At 39.3% G+C, this 24209-nt stretch overlaps 1 protein-coding gene across 6 annotated transcripts in view; it reads left to right on the top strand.

The window, feature by feature from the left end:
- MTA1 (metastasis associated 1) overlaps positions 1 to 24209 on the top strand; it is an 88589-nt gene that overhangs the window by 34354 nt on the left and 30026 nt on the right. For all 6 annotated transcript variants that reach the window (XR_009959052.1, XR_009959053.1, XR_009959051.1 and 3 more), the window contains exons 6-11: positions 2401 to 2518; positions 4141 to 4243; positions 7423 to 7522; positions 8979 to 9167; positions 10253 to 10327; positions 17605 to 17663. Coding sequence is in view for 3 of the 6 variants with exons in the window: in XM_062581000.1 (XP_062436984.1) it covers positions 2401 to 2518; positions 4141 to 4243; positions 7423 to 7522; positions 8979 to 9167; positions 10253 to 10327; positions 17605 to 17663 (644 nt within the window). In the remaining 3 variants the exon portion in view is untranslated. The remainder of the gene's footprint in view (positions 1 to 2400; positions 2519 to 4140; positions 4244 to 7422; positions 7523 to 8978; positions 9168 to 10252; positions 10328 to 17604; positions 17664 to 24209) is intronic.

The following is a 24209-nucleotide window of genomic DNA, read 5'->3' as shown; positions in this document are numbered from 1 at the left end:
TGGCCTTCCTTGGAGCCCATAGTGTGATTATACTACAGTGTTTGGTTTGTGTATTTGCTGGGCAATGTGCCTGAAAAGCATTACTGTTGCACTGCATATACTTTGTCCTACAGTTAGGTATTTTGGAGCTGGAACAAATAAAACACTCGCTATATTTATAACGTGGAAGCATGCAAGACAGAACCTCTTTCTACATTTCATTTATGCAACAATACATCCTCAAAATACTATGGTATCTTGAACTTTGTGTTTGTCAGGGAGCAAGAGACCCAGATTTCCTTACACAGCTATAATATAAACAAGCTTTCACCTAGTCTGAAGCTCCCTTCTGTTGGTAGGTTGATGTAAATTGACCCTAGTGCCTGTGGGAGTTGGATCCAATGCTGTCAAGAATGTCATTCATTTAGGATGAAACCCAGTGGTCCACTACCCTCCTCAGAATGCCAAAGTTGATGTGACTGGGCGTTAGAACAGTATGTTGCTAAGTTTTAGTTATGACTTTTATCCTGTTACCACAATATAATGTGAGATTGTACCTACCCTTAAAGTTACTGCTTTTGCTCCGGGGAAATGGGATATGTTTTCTGCTGGAGGAAATAAGGGTAGATTCCTCATTTGCTTCATATTGTGCTCTGTAGGTGACACATTTTTATGCGGTGCTTTCTCAAGTAGCAAAGCACATTTGGGTGGCTTGCTGTTTTTTTTCCCCTTTCATAGACATTGATCTGTTCTCTGAAAAATGGTGACTTTATTAAATTGCAGCAGAAAGTATAGAGCTATCGTGTTTCACTTTTTCAATTCTGTAATTGGTTGCAAGATGCATTTAGACATTTAGGGAAAACATGGGACCATTCTGGCATCAGTGTTAGATGAGTGTGCGCAATGAGCCGGGCTGTGGAAGCAGAAATAATGTAGCTTTGAATCTCTAGGCTGTAGAATTTTTGCTACATTATTGGAGGAACTAGCAGTGGTTCTTCTTTTTTCAGGCTTTGTGTGAGTGACTGGGAGACTCCCTCCCTTTCCTCCCCCCTGCCCTGGCCTCTTCATGAAGATAAACAGGGCTTGAAATGATGCTGGTTTTTATCCTTATTCTTGTTTCTTGCTGTTGAATTGCAAATAAAGGGGAAGGGAAAATGAGGCAAGCATGGAATGAGGGGTACTAAGCAGCATGCCGACATAGAGCCTGAAGCTTGAGATGTGAAAAATCGCACATCCTGTGTTTCTGCCCAGAAGCAATTCTTCTTCCCAGTGGTGGTGTAACTATGAACAGAGATTGTGATAGGACATGAAATAACAAACCGAACAGAGTTCTCTTCCTGCCCCAAATTCCACACTACTCATTCCTAAAATGTGTGTGGGCTCTGATGTGTCACTTAGTAACTATAGCTAAGTACTAACTGTGTGAAAAAGTGTAATTGCTTATATTGCATAATTAAGGAGCTACAGTTGTGGTTATTTTCTTCCATCACCCTGGATGGTCATTCTTATTCTGGTATGAACTTCTATTTTACATGCTTTCCCAGGTGGTAGAAGCCAAACAGCCTTTTTAGCCTTTTTCTCATTGACTGAGCCAAAGGCAACAAATTAATCTATTACCACCTGCAACTAGTTGCTGCTGCCGCCAAATTTACTACTCCTTTTACTCCTTCAATAACCAGCAGAAGGACATATGGCAACTTAAGCTTAGATGGTGATGGACAAGCTGGACATGAATCTGTGATGTGTCCCATAAGGAAGATCAGCTGCATCCTAATCTGCATAAGCAAGAGTATAGTCACCAGGCTGAGGGAGGGGATCCTTCCCCTTTACTCATCGCTTGTGAGAGCCCGTCTGGAGTGCTGTTTCCCTTTTGGGTCGCCCAGCATACGATAAACTGTCATACTGAAGTGAGCCCAGCATAGACCACCAAGATAGTCTGGGGCATTATGTCTCGCTGGGGCATTTTGTTAGTACAGCTATAACGTTTTGAAGTTATGCTTTAATTTGTGTCAGTGTTTCTGTGCAGATAAGTTGCTAGCATTTCTTTACTGTTATTTTGGCATATGGGAAAGTGCAACTGTGTGTTGTAAAACAGCTGGTATTACTAAGAATTATCTTTTGGCCCTCTTGATGCAAGAGCCCTGTTTGTGCAAGAGGAGCTGCATTCATTTTAACTGTAAAGATTTTATATAAAAGGAACTGCTGTTTTTTGAGGGCAACTGTTAAACTTTCAACATAAAAGAAAGTGACAGAATTTAATGTTGAGTTTTCACATTAGTGTTTTGTTTATTGTTTGTTCACCTGTTCTAAGTTATATATGCAGGTAGCAAAACCAAACTTGAAAGCTTGCTAGTATGTCTGTAAAGCTTAAAATAAAAGTTAATAATACTGTTTACTTTCTTGTTCTTGTTTTATTTTTAGGATTTCTTCTTTTATTCACTAGTGTATGATCCTCAACAAAAGACCCTACTTGCTGATAAAGGAGAAATTCGAGTTGGAAACAGATACCAGGCAGACATAACAGACTTATTAAAAGAGGGTAATTTTCATGATTTATTTAGAATTGTCAATAGGCCATGTTGAATATGGCCGCTTCCATGCGTGCGACTTGCATGGGTATGGGCAATGGAGGTTCTTTCTCCAGGTCATGCGTAGAGTGATGGCCTGATTTGTTAGTGACTGAGACTGTTGCCTACTGAAGGCAGTTAGTTATCTCTAAAACCAGTCTTGAAGTGGGCATTTGTCCAGATCATAAAAGTTGTTGGAACAAATTGAATTAATTGGCTCTTTGTGCTTCCCATGGAAGTTCTGAAATGTCTTAATAAAAAGATTGTAAGCTCTAAGTTCTATCACATCTGTAAAAGCCCTTTGTGTTTTTAATCAAGCCTCACTTCCCTACAAAGGCCCCTCCCAAATTATTACCAATTAAATGCTGTCTCTCCTCATCAATTTGCCCATTACTGTTGGGTGCCTTTTTCTGAAGAGCCCTCTCCCCAGCTGTTAGTCTTGGCTGCCAGCCTAGACTTCTCACCTACAGAACAGGCAGGAGGAAGAATTTGCTGATCTGAATGTACTGTGAGGCCCTCGCCTGCCACTGCTGTATCATAGAGCAGAAGGAGCATGAGGAACCTGGTCCAGGAACAGGGAGCCAAATAGTAACTTATTTTGGATTTGTTTTGGATTTGTCATTGCACTACCCAGAAGTGTGTACGTGTAAAACCTGAGAGGGATGAGACTACAAGTATCTACTTGTTCCTTTCTGAGACCCATGTGATGCAGAGAGATATGTTTCTCGGTATCCTTCTCCCAAAAGAGAAGGGATTGTGAACCACATTGAAAAGATCTTCACCAAGTTGTCTATATGGGCAGAGATGTGAAAGTAGGAAGGCGCTTCCATCTCTGCTTATTAGCTTTGTTAATACTCTTCATCTAAGGTTAGAACAGGCAGATGGATTGGTCAGGTCTTTTGTTTAATTTGCCTGTGAAATTGGTATTTATTCAGCAACTTGACTCGTCTCCGAAGTAAGGATGAACTAATTTGAAAGGCATTCTCCTTCCTCAGCAGGCCAAGACTGGGTTTGGGAGAAGGATAATCTCCAGATGTTTTAAAGGGAGGGAGAAAAAAAAAAGGAAAGAAATAAAGAAAAAAGGCCTCAGTGGCTCCTGTATTTTTTATAGGGTATGTTGGTTTGTGTAGAATAAGGAAAATAGAAGCAGAAGAGTCTGATGCCATGAGTTCCCCCTTAGAGTGTGCCAGCGCAATTCAGCCAGCTACTCTTTGCCTGCTCAGAGAGGCTGGGAATGTCTCTCTTTCTGGAACTGCTGCAAGTTAGAGGGGAGAGAGAAAAGCTGGGGAGAAGGGTTGATGAGAAACTGTCTTGTTCAGAGAAAGACTTACTGTTTCTCCTTGCATGTGCCCTTTAAAACCAGTTCTTGAAGAACTGGTTGATTGAGGTGAGCTGGGTTACTGTGTCTGTCCAGCTGCTAGGTACAGCTGATATTGTCAGAGACAAATGGATGAATGAAACTTTAACTTTTACTGCCTCTAAGGCAGGGAATCTGAGATGATTCAGCAGTTCAGCTATTGTGAGATAGAAAATTTAGAAATACTTCTATTTTAAAACAGTCATGCCAAACATTTCTAACTTACTTTTCAACCAGGTGAGGATGATGGAAGAGATCAGTCAAAACTTGAAACAAAAGTTTGGGAAGCCTTTAACCCACTAGTAGACAAGCAGATAGACCAGTTCTTGGTGGTAGCACGGTAAGATCATTTTCCCTTTTCTTTGAATAAGTAAACTTTAATATCTTTTTTTTTTCCCTAGCACTACTTATGTTCTTTCTGCATTACTAATGTGAAAGTTAGTTTTGGTTGCTTGATTCTCATGTGCTCTGAAACTTTGAAATGATGGATGTTTTACCTGATCTGCTGGGAGTTGCATGACTGAGAACAGCTATGTAGATTTACGTTTCACAATTAATAACTTTCATAAAATAAAAGCAAATGGCATATAAACATTATCCTGTAAAGGATGAGGTTTTTTAAATACTTTAACCAATGTGCAGAACACTTCAGTGAACTAAATTCTTGATGGTTCATTGCTCTGCTCATTTTCTTCCTCTAAGTCAGTAGCATTTCAGCATCCAATAATAATTTACTAAGATGAGTTGTCTCACAAAACGTTTTCTTGATGGAGTCTGGGTGTTTTCTAATGCCTAGATTCAAGTAGCTAGGCCCAGTAAAGTAAAGCCCGCAAATCTAGAGATGCGAGAGGCTGAGATGGATGGACAGAAGCACATACTAAATTTTAGGTTCCCATTGCAACCAGTGAGTGAATAATTCTAACCATCAAAGAAGAATGATAATACTCTTCAAATTCTTACTGTGTGCGTTAGGCAAATTTGTAGTACTGTCTGGAAGTATGGGAGGAAAGCAGTGTGAGGAGGTGGATAACTAGGCCTATTGGTATGTTTAGTCGTGGAGCAAATTATCGTTGGACAGAGGTAGGACAAGGGTGTGCAGAATTACAAGGTACTAGTAGTAGCTGGCTTGCTACTCCACAATTCTGCTCTTTGGCCATGGAATCTGATAGATGTCGACCCTGATTTGCATCAGGCAGAGCAGCCCCCTTCAGCCAGAGGTTTTAGCCCTGAAAAGCGGGAACTTAAATCTACTTATCAGATACTCTGCTGAATTGGGCCTGGGTTCTTTTGGATGTCCTGTTTTTGACTTTCCTCTTGAGTGATCGTGTTGAATTTTCTCTATGACCCATTGTGGGGTAAGTTAACAGGATGCTCTCTAAAGGGGCAACACTAGACCTTATATGTAAGAATTTTGTCTGGGCAAATTCTTTCAGTCAGGGCACTCTACTTCTGATCGAAACTGTTGAATGATGCCACGAATGCGTTTATTAGAGTAGTAAATACATTCAACGAGTTGAATGATATAGACTTAAAAATACTGGAGAAAAAAAGTGAATTGAGGGAAATGGAGTGAAATGCAGCATTTTGAGGGGACAAGATGAGAAATGTGTGTATTCGGAAGTGCACAATGAAATAGATTTTTTTGAATATAATCTGAAGATCAAACTTGCCATTATTATAAATTCTGGGCAATTTTGACCAGCTAATCTGTTTCGAGGAGCTTTAAAAGGTTTGCATGACTGCTTGATTGTTGTGAGTTCTCTAACAGGGAACCAAGAATGAAACTTGACTAGTTAAGTTAAAAATGTTAACTGCTGTCTAGACTGAAGAAAATTTCATGGTTATTGCACTTTTGCCTTTAGTTAAACAGATCCTTTTTGTTTTCTAGGCTTATTGTTTTAGGGTTCATTTAAAAAATCCTTTGTGTTATGGCTACATCAAGGGATCACCGTAAAAGTTCAGTCTTGAAGGTTTCACTGTATATTGCCATTTCCCTTGACCGCACCAACAGTAGAGTGAAACTTGCTGAACAAACTCATCCATGTACAATGGATTAATTTTACTTGACCAGATGAGCATAGGGAAATGGCTGAAAGAGGAGCGATGATCCCCTCCACCAGCAAGAGGGTGCAGGCGCTTCCAATCAAGTGAAGTATAGGATACCACCAAAACATTGAGCACTTCTCTCTGCCTCTCAGGTTAATTTTCAGTGAGATTGATTAGAATTGCTCCTCAGCCATGCAGTATTCTGGTGTCAGTGATGGGAGGACCTAGCAGGAAGCAAGAGGGTGGAAGTGCCCTCATGGATGAGAGTTTGCACGTGGGATGGTTTAGAGTGACAGCGGTGCTGCTTCGTGATGGGGCGTGTGTAGGCTTTTGGCAGTGAAGCTGTTCTAGGTAGCTCTGGTTATTTGCTGCTGCACACTTGGTGTGCTGCTACAGCTGCTTGTGAACTCATGCTGTAAACAGAGTCACTGAGAAGATCAGTATAAAGATTTGCTGTTGTCCATAATCAGCAAAGTGGTCTAGTTTAAAATTAGACTCTACAAAAAGAAGCATTAGCTCAGCTAAAGCTGGGGAGGGCAAGCTGTGAGGCAGGGAAGGGGGTGAGTGGCTGGAAGTGTAGCTCACTGAGGGCCTGGAAAGGGCTGCCTGTTTGGGAACATGGATAGGGGAAGACTGAGAGACTTTTGGCCAAAAACATATATCTGATGACAACTACTGTTTACATATTTTCTTTTCCTACTCATGCAGTGTTTGATGCTGGAGTTTGTTCCTCTTCACACTGTGAACTAGTTTGGGGAAGTGGTCCAGCTGGAAAAAAGTCTTTTTCTGTTGTTGAGGCAGGGGCATTCTCTGCTGTGGGTCACTATTCAGAGTTTCTGTAATGCCTCTCCCTTTCTTCTGTATGAGCCTAGTATAAATGTATAAATATAATAGTGTATATGTAGAGTGTGTGTGTGTATGTATATATATATATGTATGTATACATTTTGCATTATATAAAATATTATAATATACTTTTAAAATAAAGAATTGTTTTAATCTGTCTGCAACTTTTAGGAAAATAATTGGCTTGCTGTATTTCTTTCTGTCTGATCTTGGCATCTGTCTTTGTACCTCTGGACAATCAAGCACTACTCTTTTTTTTTTTTTTTTTTTTTTTTTTTTAAGATTTTGCCATTCATAAAGCTTGATTATGATCAATTTCTGTTAAACCTTGTTTCAGGGAGCCACTGAGAGATAGAAGATAGAGTTCAAAACCACTCATTTGTGATCGAGTCTTTCACTCTTTCCCTTCCTATGCCTAAGTCTATTTGGCCATATGAACTAAGTAGAGTAAAGCATTTATAATAACAAACCACATCTGAGGAAAATGGTCTCTGGCTCAGAACTAGAGCCAAACCGTATAATCTTGTTACTGAGAAATGAAGTGCGCTAATCTCAAGAAGCGTTGGTTGGGTGTTTGTTTATGCTTGTTTTTCATGCAAAGTTAATGCGCTGTTTAATTTCTTTCAGATCTGTTGGTACGTTTGCCCGAGCACTAGATTGCAGTAGTTCTGTCAGACAGCCAAGTTTGCATATGAGTGCTGCGGCAGCTTCCAGGGACATCACACTGGTAAGATTTTTTGAGGATCTTAAGTTTTTGAAAGGAGATGTAAACTATTCTCCTCTGCAATAGCAGTTGACAAAGGTAGAGGGGAAGATGGTCTGTAATTGTAGCCTACTGTGGTCCAGATACTGTCTTTGTAAAGGAATCCTCTATTTACATTTGAAGTAACTTTATCTGGCCTTGTGACTCCTGTGATCCGTTGTGGATATTTCTACCAGAATTTTTGGTTTTATTAAAATATTTTGACCACATGCTACCCAGCCCGTCTCCTCCATGAGCTGGCTATTTTGAAAAGAATGTGAATGATTATGTGCCTGTCTGCGATGTTATAATGTCGGAATGCCACTTCTCATCACTTGTCCAACACCACAGACTGTCACTGGCACCCTTGAGCAAGATCATCTGGGGGAAAAAGTTTGCAGTTAGATAAGAAATTTAAGTTGAGTCAGTTCTCCTCTTTTATGAGCTGTTTTTTAAAGTACCTAAGGAGTGGTGATTCTTAATATTTTATAATCATAAGTGATTATGAATAGACAGAGGAAAGGCAACATTTAAGCTTCTGTGCTAAAGAGTTTAATGCAAATGTGAACAATACTCTGGAGACTTCATAGGTTTTTATTATCAAAATCTCGCCTTGTAACTGGAGTAACACGAAATCATATATAGAGCAAATTCTAGGATAAAGCACTGTAGGATAATTGTGCACATGCACAAAATTCTGGTATGATGAAAGACAAACAACATCCTAATTAAAACTACAGAAATTAAGAAATAGAGCCAAGCGTTCATTTACTAACACCATTTCCTCTCTCTCGCAGCATGGTGCTGCCTCTTGCAAATTGCAAGTTGAAGACAGTTGTAGCTCAGCTTTCTGAGGAGTAATTGCTCCTGGGAGTAATTCTTTGTTTCCTTCTTAGTTATGCTATGTGATTTGACTCAATTCCTTTTTGGGATTTGAGGCCTTTGTGGTTGTGTGTCTATGCTGCTTTCATTAAATATTTGTTTTTATATGAAAATATAGTGGATTGTTTGACAAAGAAAACATATGATTAAGTTTATTCGACAATATACTCTCAGATCTCTACTCCAGGTTATCTATTCTGATGCCCCATCTGTGGATGAAACCTAACAGGGCTGCTTAGTCCTGCCGAGCCAGGGCTATGTCGCGTGCATTTCCTTAACGGGTGCGCTACGCAGCTGCTGCTGGGGAGCAGATAAAGAAAGAACTATGGATATGCAGAGCCTCCTGTTCCAAAAATTCCGCTATTGTTAGTGAATGTTAGATGCGTACACTGATAGTTACAGAGAGTCTGAGGTTGAACAAACTTCTACTGGCTTTGTGTAGATACAGAATACTTCACCCTCAAATCTCAGTGCATGTTTTCTGTTATGGCTGTTTCACGTCTGTGTTTTTTGCTCTGAATGTCCTTATGTTTATGTTTTCTTTTTTATTACCATATAGTTCCACGCTATGGATACTTTGCACAAAAATGTCTATGACATTTCCAAGGCGATCTCTGCACTTGTGCCACAGGGTGGGCCAGTCCTGTGCAGAGATGAGATGGAGGAGTGGTCTGCTTCAGAGGCAAACCTCTTTGAGGAAGCACTAGAAAAATATGGAAAAGATTTCACTGACATTCAGCAAGATTTTGTAAGTATGAAAAATGAGCCACATGGTGAGCAGTTCTGACCAGTGAAAGAGCTGGCTTACAGCCTGTGTCTAAGCGATCTTGTTTTTCTTTAGTCTGAAGAAGAGGGCTCTGAACTGGAATATGTGTCTTGTTGTAAATTGGGGAAAAGAAGATCTCGTACTGATGACAGCCTGCCGTACAGTCAGAATTTTAAATTGCAGATGATGACTTTTCCTTCAGAGATGTAAATTTAAAGTCATCTTCTCCAGTACAACTGAGAGATGTTTTAGGAAAGTGTTGTGACAGCCTAGCTGCCTTCAAATTAGTATGCCTCTAAAGGAGAGTAAGTACTGGGCCTTCTGAAACAGGAACATTCGGTCACTTTTATAATACTATTTCAAAAAGGGTCCTTGGAAAACTTAAAAAATGAATCTTCAGGATGCAAAGGAAGTGTCCTGTAGTTTGGCCAGAGCTCCGCCCTAGATGCTCAGCTTTACTGGAGCAATGTAAACAGACACGAGTTTTGCTGTTTTGCTGTTCAAGTCCTCTGCAACAGATCAAGTAGTTTCACTGTAGTTTGTCCCTTGCTCTAATCTTTTAGACAGAGGGGCTTGGGAGTGGCACAGCACTCTGGTCTTGCTGAGATCCTTATGCAGAGAATAGAACTGGCGTGGCACAATTCTGTTAGACCATTTAAAATAATAACTCCATAAAAACTGAGCAAATCAGAACTGAGATGCTGTAATTGTGGCTCTTGCTTGGATCTTTGCTGCTCAAGCAGAGCATCTGAACCAGTGGAGCACTCTTCCACATTGTACCTGTCTCTTGAATGGTATACAGTGGAGCCAGTGTGGCATGAAAATTTACCTGTAGCCTGCTCCACTTCTACACTGAAGGCACTATCTTTTGAAAGGCCATTTTAATTCAACATCGGACTCATGAGTGTCTGATGCTGTCCAGAGATTCGGACACTGTCATTTTTTTGTTAGGAGGATTAGTAGTAGGAAGACACTGCGGCAAACAGTCCATCAGAGGAACCTTACGATTTCCATGAGGCTGTGTGGTACTCCCTGCAATGACTGTTATTTTTCCTTTATGTCCTTAGCTCCCATGGAAGTCCTTAACAAGCATAATAGAATATTATTACATGTGGAAAACTACAGACAGATATGTTCAGCAGGTAAGAAATTCAAAATCACCTCTCATTCTAACAGAAAGCACTTTCGAAATCCAAGCATTGTTGCTTTATCTCCTTCTTGGGCTTCAGCCTTTCCAATAGCTGGATGTTCATGAAGGTTTGAAGGACCAGAAATTTCTCTCATCACTAATCTCATAGGCCATCCTGCAGAAATAAACATCTGGCATCAGGGTTTGTGCTTTCTTTTCATTTTTTTGCTACTTCACTTGTTTGGAGCTTTCAAATGCCTGCTTTAGAATTCAGTGGTTTGAGGAAGAGAATATAATTAATCTCTGCCTGTTACTGAGTTCAAGGTTAGCAATACCTTCAGTTAAGACTCTTTATGGGGAAGTGGGCACTTGCTCTACCACAGACACCTGTGGTTATTCCCCCCCTTTGCCTGTCCATGACTTTGATTGCAGACTCAGATGCGTGGAAGCTCCCTCCTGTAAGAACTGTGAGTGAAATATTTGTCTGGGAAGTGTTGATGGCTCAGATTTCCAGACTCATTATACTTAAGAATCAACTTTGACTAGTGTTTACAATCATTTTTATCTACTGTTTATATAAATACAAAGGCTACTTAGTCCCTTAAATAATTAAAACACAATGCAAGAATCATGCAAAATGTTGTAGAAAATCAGTTGCTGAAAACTACTTATAATAGGAAAACTTATTATAAAGAAGGATGAAATATATATTGGATTTTCCTGATAATTATCAGTATAATGTGTAGGCATCTATTTAAAGTAATAGAAGAAGAGGAGTTATAAAATTGGCTTGTCTTGCTTCGCTGGAGCATATGGACTGTACCAGGGAGTAGGATTTGGGGAAAACTTCCAATTAGAGCCTCAGCACTTAAGAGATGGTATGATTATAAACTGAACAGGTAGAAATTGCAGTACAGAGATATCGCATGAATTAAGTTTCAGCTGAGCTGAAGGCCTCATTTCAAATTCCACAACATTACAAGCAAGTAACACTATTAAATGTTTAATAAATGCCAGGGAGATTATATGTATTTATTATACATGTATATTTGTATATACCTGGCATTATGTATAAACCACAAAATGTAGGAAGTGGTATTTGAACTAAGTGTCTTGCATTTATATTTTACTTGACATGTGCAGAGTCTGTGACAACGCACATTCCTCGCCAATTTGTTCAGTCTACTTCAAAGTATTTTGTCTGCGTAGATTCTTTCCTTAGTCAAATACCACAAAATGGTTCTGGGGGCTAGCAGTATTTTTGTACATAAAGTGTTGAAAATGTACTAAGGATATAGGAAGTGCATATCCTGAATTGTTTCGCTTCCACTTGTCCTCCTTCTATAAGAACGACTAAATTTATATTTCTGCTCTGTAAGGCATTGTTAGCATTTTTCTTTTAAAAAAAAAAGAAATAACATACTCATTCTCATATAATTTTTTTGACTGAATGCACTTAAACATCTATTTAACCTGTCTGTTTCTAAGAATTACACAACGTAATAATGAAGCCTTTGTTTTTCATCAAAACTGCCTGTTTTGATAAAAGCCATTTAGCTGGGATCTATTTACTACCTTCTGTATCTGCTTTGTGATTTTCTTGGAGCAAGAAAGGATTCTTGGCCGTCACAATCCTAAAGTAAAATTTATCTACTTCTTGCCATCAAAGAAGCTATATTTTGATTTGCCTTCAACAGAAGACCACTTTTCAGAACTGAAGAGTAAGGAAAGTGCAACCAGATCTTCTGATTTTAGGAAATTGCATCCTGTATAAGCTTGAAATTACAGTTCCAGTATTCAAAGTATTCTGAAAATAAACCACACAAGGTATTCTCTTTGAAGCACTAGCATGCAGAAAGAGTTGTACTTGCATGCATGTGAAAAACAAATAAACAAAAAAACCTCCCCCCAAAAACAGAAGAAAACAAATTGTGCTTTGTATACGTAGGATGAGAAGGCTTAATACAACCTTACTTCCTTGTTGTGTGGCTAGGATACTGTGATTGAGATAAATGCAAAATTGTCCTCTTTTGGAGGATGTACTTGGATAAGAGATGCAATGATTTTTATTTGGCTTGAGTTACACCTTACTTCTGAAGGTTGCCAGCATAGCTGGGAATTGAATAATTTCAAGAGAAGGACCAGCTTCCCCCCCCTCCTCCTCCTGCCCCTCAAGAGCAGAACTGTTAGAGAGAATGTTTCACCCACTGCAATGTCAGCAGAGAATTTATGGCCTGATGTAGGCTCCTGAACTTCTGTTCAAAGTGATGCCAAGACTTGTCTGATAGAAGACACCTTTTCAGATTTGTCTTGAAGAAAAGAATGAGGGAGATCTTGTCCAAATTCAATATCCTATGTCTCCTTTGAATGTGTGTGTTTTTTTTTTTTTTTTCCTGAGACAGATTTTCCATGTGTACTCCCTAGAATGTGCATTTCTGAATCAGAAATGTTTGAAATGGCAACCACTGAGTAACTTCTATTTGGTGTATTCCCCCAGAGATTTGAAAACTCTTAAAAATGTGATGTGATGTTTGGGCATGCCTATGTTTTAATTCGAAGTTACAATTATGTTCTTAGGTAGTTCTGAATTCCGGTGTGTGTGGGTGGGTTGTGGTTTTTTTTTAAGTTGTACTATTTTGCATGCCAATGCAGGGAAAAATCCTGAGGACTTTGAAACATAACACTTTCCAGTCGTTGAGATAAACAGCTTGGGAGATGGCAGTGGCAAAAGATCATTTGAATTAAGCATATTTTCTGAAAGTTGAAAGCTTTAATTTTACTTTTAGGATTTCGTTTGTGCATGAGGAGCACGTAACCTCAAGAGGAAGATCAAATTTTAAAAACAGAACAATGTAGAAACTTGTAATCTGTGGAAGTGTCGTCAGAAAAGTGCTGCATGACAGAAATGAAGTAGGAAGAAGCAATAGAATTTTAAGTTGTACATAGACCTGAAAATGAATATAAAGGAGAAGATACTGGAAAAAGTCAGTGTCTTTATATTTCATCTCTGTAACCTAAAGGAGAGAGGGCTGAGTAATAAATCTTGATATATAGATAACAGGTACAGAGATAATCTTGGCTCACAGATGCCTTTAATAAGGAGAGCTACCTTTCTCTGTAGCAAAGAACTGCAAGTGATATGTTAATGAATGAAGCTACCTAAATACTGTGTGCTAGCAAAGCAGAAATAATGTAAAAGAGATGTTTTTCCACATACATAGGGCATCTCATCCCAAAGCGCCAGCAGTTAAGTAACATTTTTTTTTGGGGGGGGGGGGGAGTGTGAAAGCTCTCTTCTAAATTTAAAAAGTTAGACTATTCTTCCCCAGCTCAAACTAATAAATGCTTAATATTTGAGGAATTGAGACTTCTCTGTGCTGTCTACCAGCCTATCCCTTGTGTGGTGGACCTTGAAATATCCCCCGCTTTCCTGGATTTCTTCCCTTATTTTCCTCTTTATAAATGTTCACTCTTCAGAAAACGACCCCAAATGTTTGCTCTGATATGTCACATGTTTTAAGACTCTCTTGAGCTCAGTGGGTAGAGTGAAAGCTGTTAAAGCTAAGGAGAGGATATATAGAAGACAGATGTTAGCATTGTCGTCTCTACTGTTCTCAATAATATGATCTACCTAGTGCCAATGGGCAAGGCAAATTGGTGATCTCCCTCTTATGGATGGGAGAAGTAAGATGAAGTGAATATGAGGAAGTACTTCAGATACATGTTTATTGATAACTTAGAAAGACAAAGATTTCATTTGCATTAGACTTCTAGAAAAACTTACAAATGCTCAAGGATTTTTTTGTAGATGAGAACATTCAAAACTACATCAGACAACATTAAAAATTCAAGACATTAAAACCCATTTGCTTCAGGCACAAATCAATTACTAACTGGCAAGGAACTAGTGAGGCACTTTCTCTGTAAAGGTATTATTCTGTTATTGTGCATTACTGCATTTCAGACATCTTTCTTTTGTGCTTTCACTGTCAGAGAATAGGAAACTTGTCAAACCTGATATAGTGATTCCTCAGGGCCCCCAATATACAGTATAAAACTGGCCTGTTCTTATCCAATAGATCATGGTACCACTCTGAAAACCTTCACCTTCTTGGTTTACTAGTTTGTTTATTTATCTAGTATTCTTAAAAATAAAGATGTATGCTGTATGTAGCATTCTGCTGTGATCTCCAGGTACCTGTAGGAAGGGAAGGTATTGCAAAGTCCAGATGACCTGTGGGAGTTGTTAGCTCAGAGTTTGCACAGTCGTTGTCAGCCACTAGGAGAACTTGCAGAGGTTGATATTCATCATCAATTTACTAAAGTGTTGCTTAATAGCCTAAATTAACCATGTCTCCAAGCGGACAGTGGAGTGTTTCAGCTGCTGGTAATGCTTTGTGCTTGCATGACGCTTTTCCATTTACAGATTTCCAAGAATGTCATAACATAATGAATCAAGATGGTCCCCCTTGGGAGCTTTTACCAAAAAAACTGTATCCTCCGGCTACCTCCAATCTAGTAGAAATGGAGGAGTCGGGGCGAGGAGAGACACAGTTCTGTACCAGTGGAAATTCCTTGAATATCTTGCTTTGGTCTTAAGGGAAATAAAATTATTGTACAGTGTTCCTCAAGGAACATTTTAAGGCCTCTATTAGTATCTGATGCTAGACTTCCATTTTATTCCTGGACAAAGTATGAATTCTGTGGCTGTTCATTTACTGATGTAGCTGCTCATGATGCTCTGTGCTTTTGATTGCCTGTGGAAAGAAGACCTGGTTTTCAGTCCTGCATGAGGATGGAACAGCCTGCAGTTAATGGCAGAAAAGCTTCTAAGCATGCTTTCTTGAAGGGCTTTGGGTATGTGGGCATGTGTGGGGTTTTTTTTGTCTGTGTGGTAGTATCTCTTCTAGAAGTAGAGAAGTGTTTCTGCTGCTGCTGAAGAACCACTGTCACAGCACTTCTTGAGACTGGCCATTGGATGCTTTGGTCACTTATGTCACTTGAGCAGGAAGTTTTGAAAACGTTCAGTATGGAACTTCTGGTTTGTATTCAGGGAGAGAACCTCTTTAGTTGCAAAATTGATTGCTAATAAAATGAGAATTTTTGATTCCTGTAGGTCTGTAGGCTTGATACAGATTGAGTATGCAAGCACTCATTTGGGTTTTTTGAGGACAATTTCAGGATAGCTGTCATTGCATGAGACCTGATTGAACAGGAGTGATCTGGGAAATTCACTTCTGTCAGCAGAAACAAATCTCTCTTTCTGCTTTGAAAATATGCTTTTGAGTGCAGTGCTCAAAGTGTACTCATAGTCTCTCAATAACTTTCAGAAGTTCTGATTATTTTCTCAGACTTTGTTCTTTTTGTCTGATAATTTAGGTATTTGATTTTTAAGACAAGTTGACTTTTATTTGTTGAAAAAGGTAAAGTGGGAGTACTTTAGGAGTATTAAGAGCTTTGACTAGGAACTGACGAGCTGTCACACTACAAAATGGAAGACTTTTGCTCAGACTGTCCCTCTGCTCATAGCAAGCGTTATGTTTGCCGGAAACATTTACTTCATTGTTTCTACATCTGTCCATCATGTCTCTGTAAAGGAGATTTTTATATTAGTCCAATCACTTAGTGACACTTTTTCAGTTTTATGTTTTCTTGTGCTTCCTGTTTCTATGCAGAGAATGATTTTGCTTTACAGTTATTTTTCTAGGCTGTGCCTTGAGGCTGCTACACAAAAAGTGTTAAGTTAATATGTTTGCCTAGAAATGTGTAAAACACTGAGCAAATAATCCCGTTCAAAATAGTAGTGCTTTCATGTTGAAGTTGATGCATCCAATCTGATAGCAATCAAAAACCTCCAGCTTTTATGCAGAAACTGCACGGTTGTTTTGCATGGAGAACATTGTCATGGCTTTATGTAGACTTCTGTTACCGACAGAGGAATAGAAGAGCATGGGCCCTGCTGTGAGCAAGGGCTTGAACTAGAGCCTCCGCAGGTTATTCCAGCCCTGAGTTATTCTCTCATTTAATCCATTTAGTTTATATAATAAAAAGGAAGTTAAACCCTTAGAAATTCTCTTTTACATTCTGAAGAGTGTGAATATTTGAGTTGTAAAAGGAATTCTTGGAGAGTTAGTAAAACTTGTGCTAATTTACTACCTATGCCACGTTCTGATCGGCTATCAGCAAGTTTACATTCATAACTGAACAAAGAGCTGATACTCTTTGGGGTGAATTTATGCTATACTTCACACTGAAAGGATCCTTTCATCTGTCTACTCTAGAAATTGGGCAAAACTTTTAATGACTGTTTTTACCAAAGTGAGGCCATGCAAAGAGAGAAACCGTGTGTACTTCTAAATGTGCATTCCTACACTCTGAAGGGCTGTTCTCTTTGTGCGTGTTTTCCCTTGAACGTACCTCTGTTATGTTCCTTACTATCTCTAGGAAAGGTATTTTTTGTTAGGAGGCTGTTCTGTATGGTTAATTCCCCTGCCTTGCCTTTCCCCTCTCTTGGTGTTGGTGTGTGCCACTTGTCCTCTAGGATTAAGGCATGTGCGTTGTGTGGAGTTTATTTCTCTTTGCCTTAAAGGGAGTAAACATTTAGTGCTTTCATACCCAAAGCTTTTTACTTTTAGAAAGTGCAAATGCACAGATTGCCTATGGTATGTTATCACTTCAAACTAAACAGCAGCCATAAACCATAAATAATAAACTTACTGGGTAATTCTGTATCAGTTTTGAGTTAAACTCTCGGCCTTGTAAGGAAAACCTCCACTGTCAATCGATTTCTCCATTAGTTACAAAAATGAGGACTGTCAGCAGAAAAGTCTTCCTTCAGACTCTTTGTATTGGCTCAGCTCTTCAGGAAACATGTTGGCGAAGGTGTTTTTCCATACAGTTCTTATCTAATTGGTACATAATATCAAGGAGAACAGACTGGTATGTCAGACGTGTCTGATATGTCTCTGCAGGGGAGAAAAAGGGTTATGCGTGAAACAACACATGAATTTGTACCGGACTGCACGAGGATGAAAAGATTGTCCTGATAAGTAGTAGTCTGTAATCTCTCTGACTTTCCAGGATGCTGTGTACGTAGTCATTTGATACCCACAGTTGTTTTCAGTGGTTATCTTGTTGGAAAAGGATTTTGTGGTAGCCACTCAGTGAAAAGAAAATTCATTCCTGTTTATTAATAAGTGCTAAAGGTGCTTATGGGTGAATTACTTGACTCCTAAAAAAAAAGTAGCCATTGTTTTTTTATTCTAATGTTTTCCTTTTTCTTTTTTAAAGAAACGATTGAAAGCTGCGGAAGCAGAAAGCAAGCTAAAACAAGTGTATATACCCAACTAGTAAGTATCTTTTTTTGTGTTACTTTGTTTCCTGTTTCACTGTGGAAGGCTGGAAGGTCTGTTTTTTCAGTTTCCATGGCCTTGGCATGGCGATACATATTTGCTTTAATTGCCGGGGGGCGGGGAGGAGGAGGAGAACAAACATGTCAGAATTACTAAATTAGGTTACCAATGTAATGAACTTTCTGCTGATGTTTAAACAAGCTTGAATTCCTTTTTATTTAACTGAATTAATGCTAATGACCCAGATGCTGATGAACAGCTAGGAGCCTAGCAAAATAAAACACGGTAGCTCTGGTACTTCAAAGCTGGCTGGAACACAGCAGCACCGGTCTCGATACACTTGCATGTCTGCTTACAAGTATGCAAAAGACAAAACCATTCCTTCATACTGACTTTCTACTTCTGGAGCACAGAGTATTTTCTCCTTTGCTTGTGGAGAACTTTCCCTTCAGGGCTTTCCCGGTTAGGATGCTCCACTGTGCTCTGTCTGTGTGTATGTGGGGTTTTTTGTTTTCTCTTACTTATTTTCATCAGTGGATCATCTATAGGTGGTTGTTTCAAATGTGTTACATATTTTAATTCTTAGTAAAAGGTGTTTCTTCCCCTGTGTTCTGTCCTTCAGCATGCAAAAAACAGTCAGCAGCTGTCATGATGTGGAAATCAAATCTTCACCTGCCCTTCTGCTTTTTTACTTTCGCTCCCAGACACATTCTCATGTGTATTACCCTCGATAATTTCTGTACTCTTTTATTGTATCTCCCTTCAAATATTTATGAACTTCTATCATGTGTTCTGTTAATTAAGGCAAAACTATAATTTACATATTTAGCTTGTAAGACAATTCCCCCACCCCCCTTTTGAGATGTGTCAATAACTGGTAAATTTAACAAAAATCAAGCGTAATATTCCAACTGAAGCCAAACAGGTCTTTTTGTCTTGCTCTTTTTCAGCAGTATTGCTTTTTATCAATGCTGTTACTGTGCAGGGGGAGACTGGACATCAAATTAAACATGAATTCACAATGTGATTGGCCTGTAAAGCAAAAGCCAATGAAATTTAGACTGCAGATACAAAAGGATATTGTAGAAGAGAGGGCCTGGTAGGCTTGCTCTTGCTCTGGGATTATAATGGATGTAGGGCTTTGTATTTGAAAGGTTACAGTGCTCATTTGATAATGACTGTCTGGAGTGGTATCTTATCCCTCAACGTTGTATCTCAGCAAGATAATTCCTGTTGCAGTCTAGAGAATGTAATCGAATCGGCGACTTCCCTCTGTACTTCAGAGAAGACTTCTGTTTCTTCCCATGTGCTTGCTATTGCTGTCTCTGCCTTTGATTTCTAGTCCCAGTAACTTTTAAGAATAATAAGCAAAACAATAGAAGCAGCCTTCAAAGGCTATTTTTCATCTCATGTGCATGTTATACTGTGAAAAATAACAGCTCTAGGTAAAGCTCTATAGCTTATCATTCTAAGCCTGATAGTGTGCTTCTGATTTATAGTATGGGTAACGGAGGCACAGAGAAGCCGCATGCCTTGTGCTGACTCATGCAAGTGATTTGACTTGAGAGCCTCAGGTCCTAAACCAACATCTTAGCTCTTAGACAAACATTTCTGTTCTCCTTCTGAGAAGAGCCCATGGCTTTGAGACAGACATCTGCACTAAATACAGTGCAGCCCAACGTTTGTATGTGTGAGTTTGTAAAGCATCTGTAAGGATGAAAAGCACTTACAGGCTTTTCTGGTGAGAAGAAAAGGTATAAAATAAGCTGAATTCTGTATTCAGGGAATAGTGAAAAATCTCTTGATTAGTTTCTGGAACAGTTTCTGTTTCAGTGGGAGTGGTGTTTAAAGAAGTAGCAGAATTCTGAATGCACAAAAAGATTTGTGTTCATTACACTTCATCTTGTCATCTACTGGGGCAAATGCAGGGCTTGGAGAATTTTCTATCTGCAGATGTAATCTGTCTCCTTCTCCTAGTATTTACTCAAATTCATTCTTCAGTCTATTGTTTAAGTCATGTTCTGGTTTTACTAGTCTTATGGGCATCATGCTTCAGAGTTGCTTGCTTCTTTTTGATAATGATCTGGTTGTTTAGCTGGTTCTTTTTGAGATTAGGATATTTGCAAATCATGAAAGTTGAGACACGCAATTTTGCATGACTTTTCTTTCTTTTGCTTTATAGGTCTAAATGGTATCGGAATGGGTAAGAATACCAAGGGAAGAACACTAGGGATCCCTAGTTTTCAAAATACATTGATGTAACCTGAAATCTGCAGATGAAAATTAAAACACTATTTGCAATATTTTATCTGAGAGTCTCAGCGCATTTTTCACGACCTGTAAATTCTGTCTTGTAAACTTGTGTAAAGTAGGGAAATATTTACCTCCCCCCCCCCCCTTTTAATTAAACTAATAGGGAAACTGAAGAAATAGGTCGAAGTATTGGACAAGTGCAAGGGGAGACCGTTTTACGCGTTGAAGATAATTCCCATACATGTTTCTTTGTGCCTGAGGAACAAGTCTTTTCCTTTCCTGTTTAATTGTACAGAGGTCCATTATAACATGGAAGCCTACCAGAAGTATAATCCTGTTCTTTCTTTATGTAGCTCTGATCGAACAGCAGTCTTTGTGCTATGGAGAAAGCTTTCTGTTTTCAGAAAGTACTGTTTAGCAGTCCTGTTCTAAGAAGTCAGTATTTATGCTACTTTGGACTGTTGTGATGAGAACTCGCCTCTCTGCTGTCTGCGTAAGGAATTCAGATGCTTGAATTAGATACCTAAGGGTAGATGGTATTAGATGTTCCTTAGAAAGGATAAAAAGTTGTTCTATTTCTGAGATTTTATTTCTTAATTGCTCTTTTGCATCTATTACCACTGTGGCTGCCTGAATAACTGGAATCATGCATTGATTATATTAAACTTGCAATGCTTTTAAAGCTACTAAAACAAAATTTATCATTGCACTGTGGATCAAATGCTAGTAGTGAGTCATGTAGTAAAAAGTTTTCAGCATTTCTGCATGGTTCAGGATTGTCTTCACATTGACTGGGGTTTTTTGAGCAGGCTTTCAGTCCATGATAGTTGGTTTCCAGGGCCTTCTTTCTGCATGTGCCTTTTCATCTTAATCTCTTTAGTTGAGACTGATGTCCAGCATAATACAGCCTAGAAATTTGTGCTTTGTGATCTCTGTGTCTAGCATATTCGAGTACTCCATTGCAGTTGAAATTTGTTTAAAAGGCTTCCAAACTTGAGTTAAGAACTAGAAATGATAGTTTACCACACCATCAGTCTTCTCACTACCTTATTTGTATCTCTTACTTCATTAATTGCCTAATGATTCATTCAGTTGTTCATCTAATTCTCATGTTAATTACCCTAGCAGGCTTTGAAATCAAACAAGTTTAACAAATTGTCAACAGTCAAGAACTGTTTGCTTGTGATGTGATGACAAGAGTAGCTGCCTAAATTCTTCTATAACTGCAGTTGTGAAACTTTGCTTTGGGGCAAGAGACTTTCTGGTGCTTGCTACTGCAGCTATGTTAATTTGTGTTCCAAAATCCTGAAGTGAAGTTATTGTTGCAGCTACACTATGGTCATCTCTGATCAGCTTTCATCCATGCATCACTTCCATTTGTTTGCGATATCTGTTTCGTAAGGGTGGACTGAGAGGACAATGGCATCTGGCCATTGCCTTTCTACACATCTTAGCATTTTGGGTGTGCATGTCAATGCACGCAGTCTTATTCTCAACTAATTGTATACAGCTACATGCATCTGGACTTTTGGGTGTGCTGCTCAAATACAGGATCTCTTTGTGTTTCATTGAAACGTGCTTTGCTGATGGATTTCAGGCTCTTTTACTGCTGGTGCAGAAGGGCAGCAGCGTGCCTGAGGTGAAGTTGTAGGACCTGGAGTGGAGCCTTAGTTTTCTGTGCTTCAGTCCGTTGAGCAACACTGCTTGCAGTAGTGTGCATCTGTGATGGTCATTTGTTTTAGAGAATCTTAGTAGTATTTGCCGATAGAGATTGCTGGTGAATCATAGGCAAAGGTTGTCCTGCAGTAGTTACTGCAGCGACATACCAAGAGCAGTACTAGGTTTCATGAATGTACTGCACTTCAACTTGCCCTTCGTTAAATTATGTCTGCAAATCTCATGCCATCTGTGGCGTCAACACCTCGTGCACTCTGCCAATAACCCTGAAACACTTTAATCCTTGTAGGAGCCAGGCAAATTAATACACAAAACAAGAAAACCTAATCAGGCTTGCTAATCTAAATGCCTGTACTGGTTGGAGTTTTTTTTTCTCTACTTTTTTTTCAGGGGCTGCTCAATGCACTGAAAGAACAAACTATTTATAGTGTTTGTGTACCACTAAGCCTTCTAAGCTATTTCTTCCACCCTCAGCTTTACAGGGAGGAGCAACATCTGAATGCTATCTGAAATTTTTCCTGGACTGAGCAAATACTCTTACCTCCTTGTGTGGTGTGTGTGGTCTTTTTAGGTCATTTATAGCAGTGCTTTACCAAGCTCTATATCTCAGTATGAGAAAGAGGATCTTCTAGCTTCTAGTGCAGCTTAAGCTTTCAGTTTGAGTTTGATTTTGTTCTGAAGCTGCACGGTCCAGTTGTCTTCCGAAATCAGTCATGTGGGGCTCCATTCAGTGGTCATTTCTGAGAATTTGAAACCTAATACTGATGCTATGTTAGAAAGAAAGTAATTTGGCCATTTCTCCACAGTGCTGTTTTTGCAGCACTAATCAGAGTGAGGAGTAATAAATATTCTGGGTTACTGAAATCAATATGACTCCTGTGTCAGTGTGCAATGAATGTGCAAGAAGGTGCATTTTTGTAAAACTATTCTATAGAGCCCACTCTAAGATATTTCTGCTTGAATATGTGTATTCCAAATCATGGCTTTATCAGTTGGAAGTAGAAGGAATATGCCTGCTGCCTTCAGTCTTCAGGTAGGAGAACAGTGAAACACACATGGATGTAGAATTTTGGCTCAGGCTCAGAAGTTACCACCAAGTGCCACTTTTTTTTATTTATTTATTTATTTATTTTTGTAAGCCAAGCTCCTAAGAGCAATTTGGAGTCAGTTGGGTGGTTTTTTGTTTTTTTAAATCTCCTTGTGTATTTTCGTGTCTCAAGCTTCTTGTGTGACCTTCCTCCATCTTCTCCATCTCTGCAGTAGTGGTTCTCTGTGCCTCCTGTTCCATCCCATGCTAAGTTTCTTTTGTATGTCTCCTTGTCCCCTCCTTAGATACTTTTTTTTTTTTTTTTTTTTTGCAGAGGTGTTATACTCTTCTGTTCTGCTCTTTCTCTGCCAGAGATTTGTTTGCCCTTCTGATTTCAGCTCTTGCCAGTAGCTTTCTTTTTGAGTCAACATTTTAACAGAGTATAGGGAGGAGCTGAGATGGTTCTAATGTTACATATACTAATGACAACGGTTGATGGATCTCCTGCTCTGCAGATGTTAAGCTTTCAGACTTTGTCCAACTGGCAGAAGCTTAAATGCTTTCCAGCAGAATTGCAGATCATAGTTTAAAGACTTGTCAGAAGGCTTATATTCAGTATTTTTTTTCTGGGTGCCTTGGAAGTTATCTACTTACTTTTCTCCCTTCCTGCTTCTCTTCCATCTTCCTGAGAACTTGTGAGCCACAGTTTTAAACTGCTCTTACTGATTGAAGACTGTGCAGAGCTGACAGTTCTAAACCAATTTTCTAGTTCTCTCCCTAGCTGCTAGGACTCACACTTTTTGCTAGAGCCTTAAATGTCTTTGTAGAATTGATCATATGAGGTGTTCCCAAGTTTTATGTCATGGAAAAATATCCCTGTGATGGAAAGTCAGATTTTTGGATTATTATTTTTCATATTCATCTACAGCTATGGCTACAAAGTCCTCTGAACTGTAATAAAAATCCTAAAAAACTTCTGTTCTGAGAAGGTGAGAGAGATGGTGTGGAGTAAGGAAGTGTTGCCTCTCTTGCGGGCCTTGGGAAAGGAAGCTTGGTGAGATGAGATGACTCAGCTCCTGTATGCCCGTGGCTTTGGGCAGAGCTGGAACTAGAGCTCAGGTCTCAGCTGAAACGTGCTTTCCTGAGAGTGATGTCTTGTGCGCTAAGAGCGCTGAATCCCTCAGGCTCTGCTTGTGGAGAACCTTGTCCTGTTGAGCTGTACAGATTCTTGGCCTGTTAGGATCTCATCCTGCCGTTTGAGGACTCCTTTGTAAACACGATGGTGTTTTATGTATATGAGGTAATAAGAGGTTGACATTTTACTTGAAAGAGATTGCTTAGAATCTCTTTGAGTTGCTTTGAGTTTCTAAGTTTCAAAGGCTTCTTATGCACAAAACTTCCACAATTTAATAGCAAGAATGCACCCACTGGGTCACAGGCTTTTATCTGGTGACTGGCAAGGTCCAGATGCTTCAGCCTTTTCAGCTGCATGACTGGACCTGTTGAGTAAGCGCAGCAGGCAAACATCTGTGTGCATATGCTGGATCAAAGATTTTGCTTGATGTCTTGGCTGTGCTTGCAGGAAT

Source organism: Rhea pennata, chromosome 8 (assembly GCF_028389875.1).
Source record: "Rhea pennata isolate bPtePen1 chromosome 8, bPtePen1.pri, whole genome shotgun sequence".
Lineage (NCBI taxonomy): Eukaryota > Metazoa > Chordata > Aves > Rheiformes > Rheidae > Rhea > Rhea pennata.
Note: the sequence above shows the minus strand (reverse complement) of the source record. Positions and strands in the feature narration are given on the sequence as shown.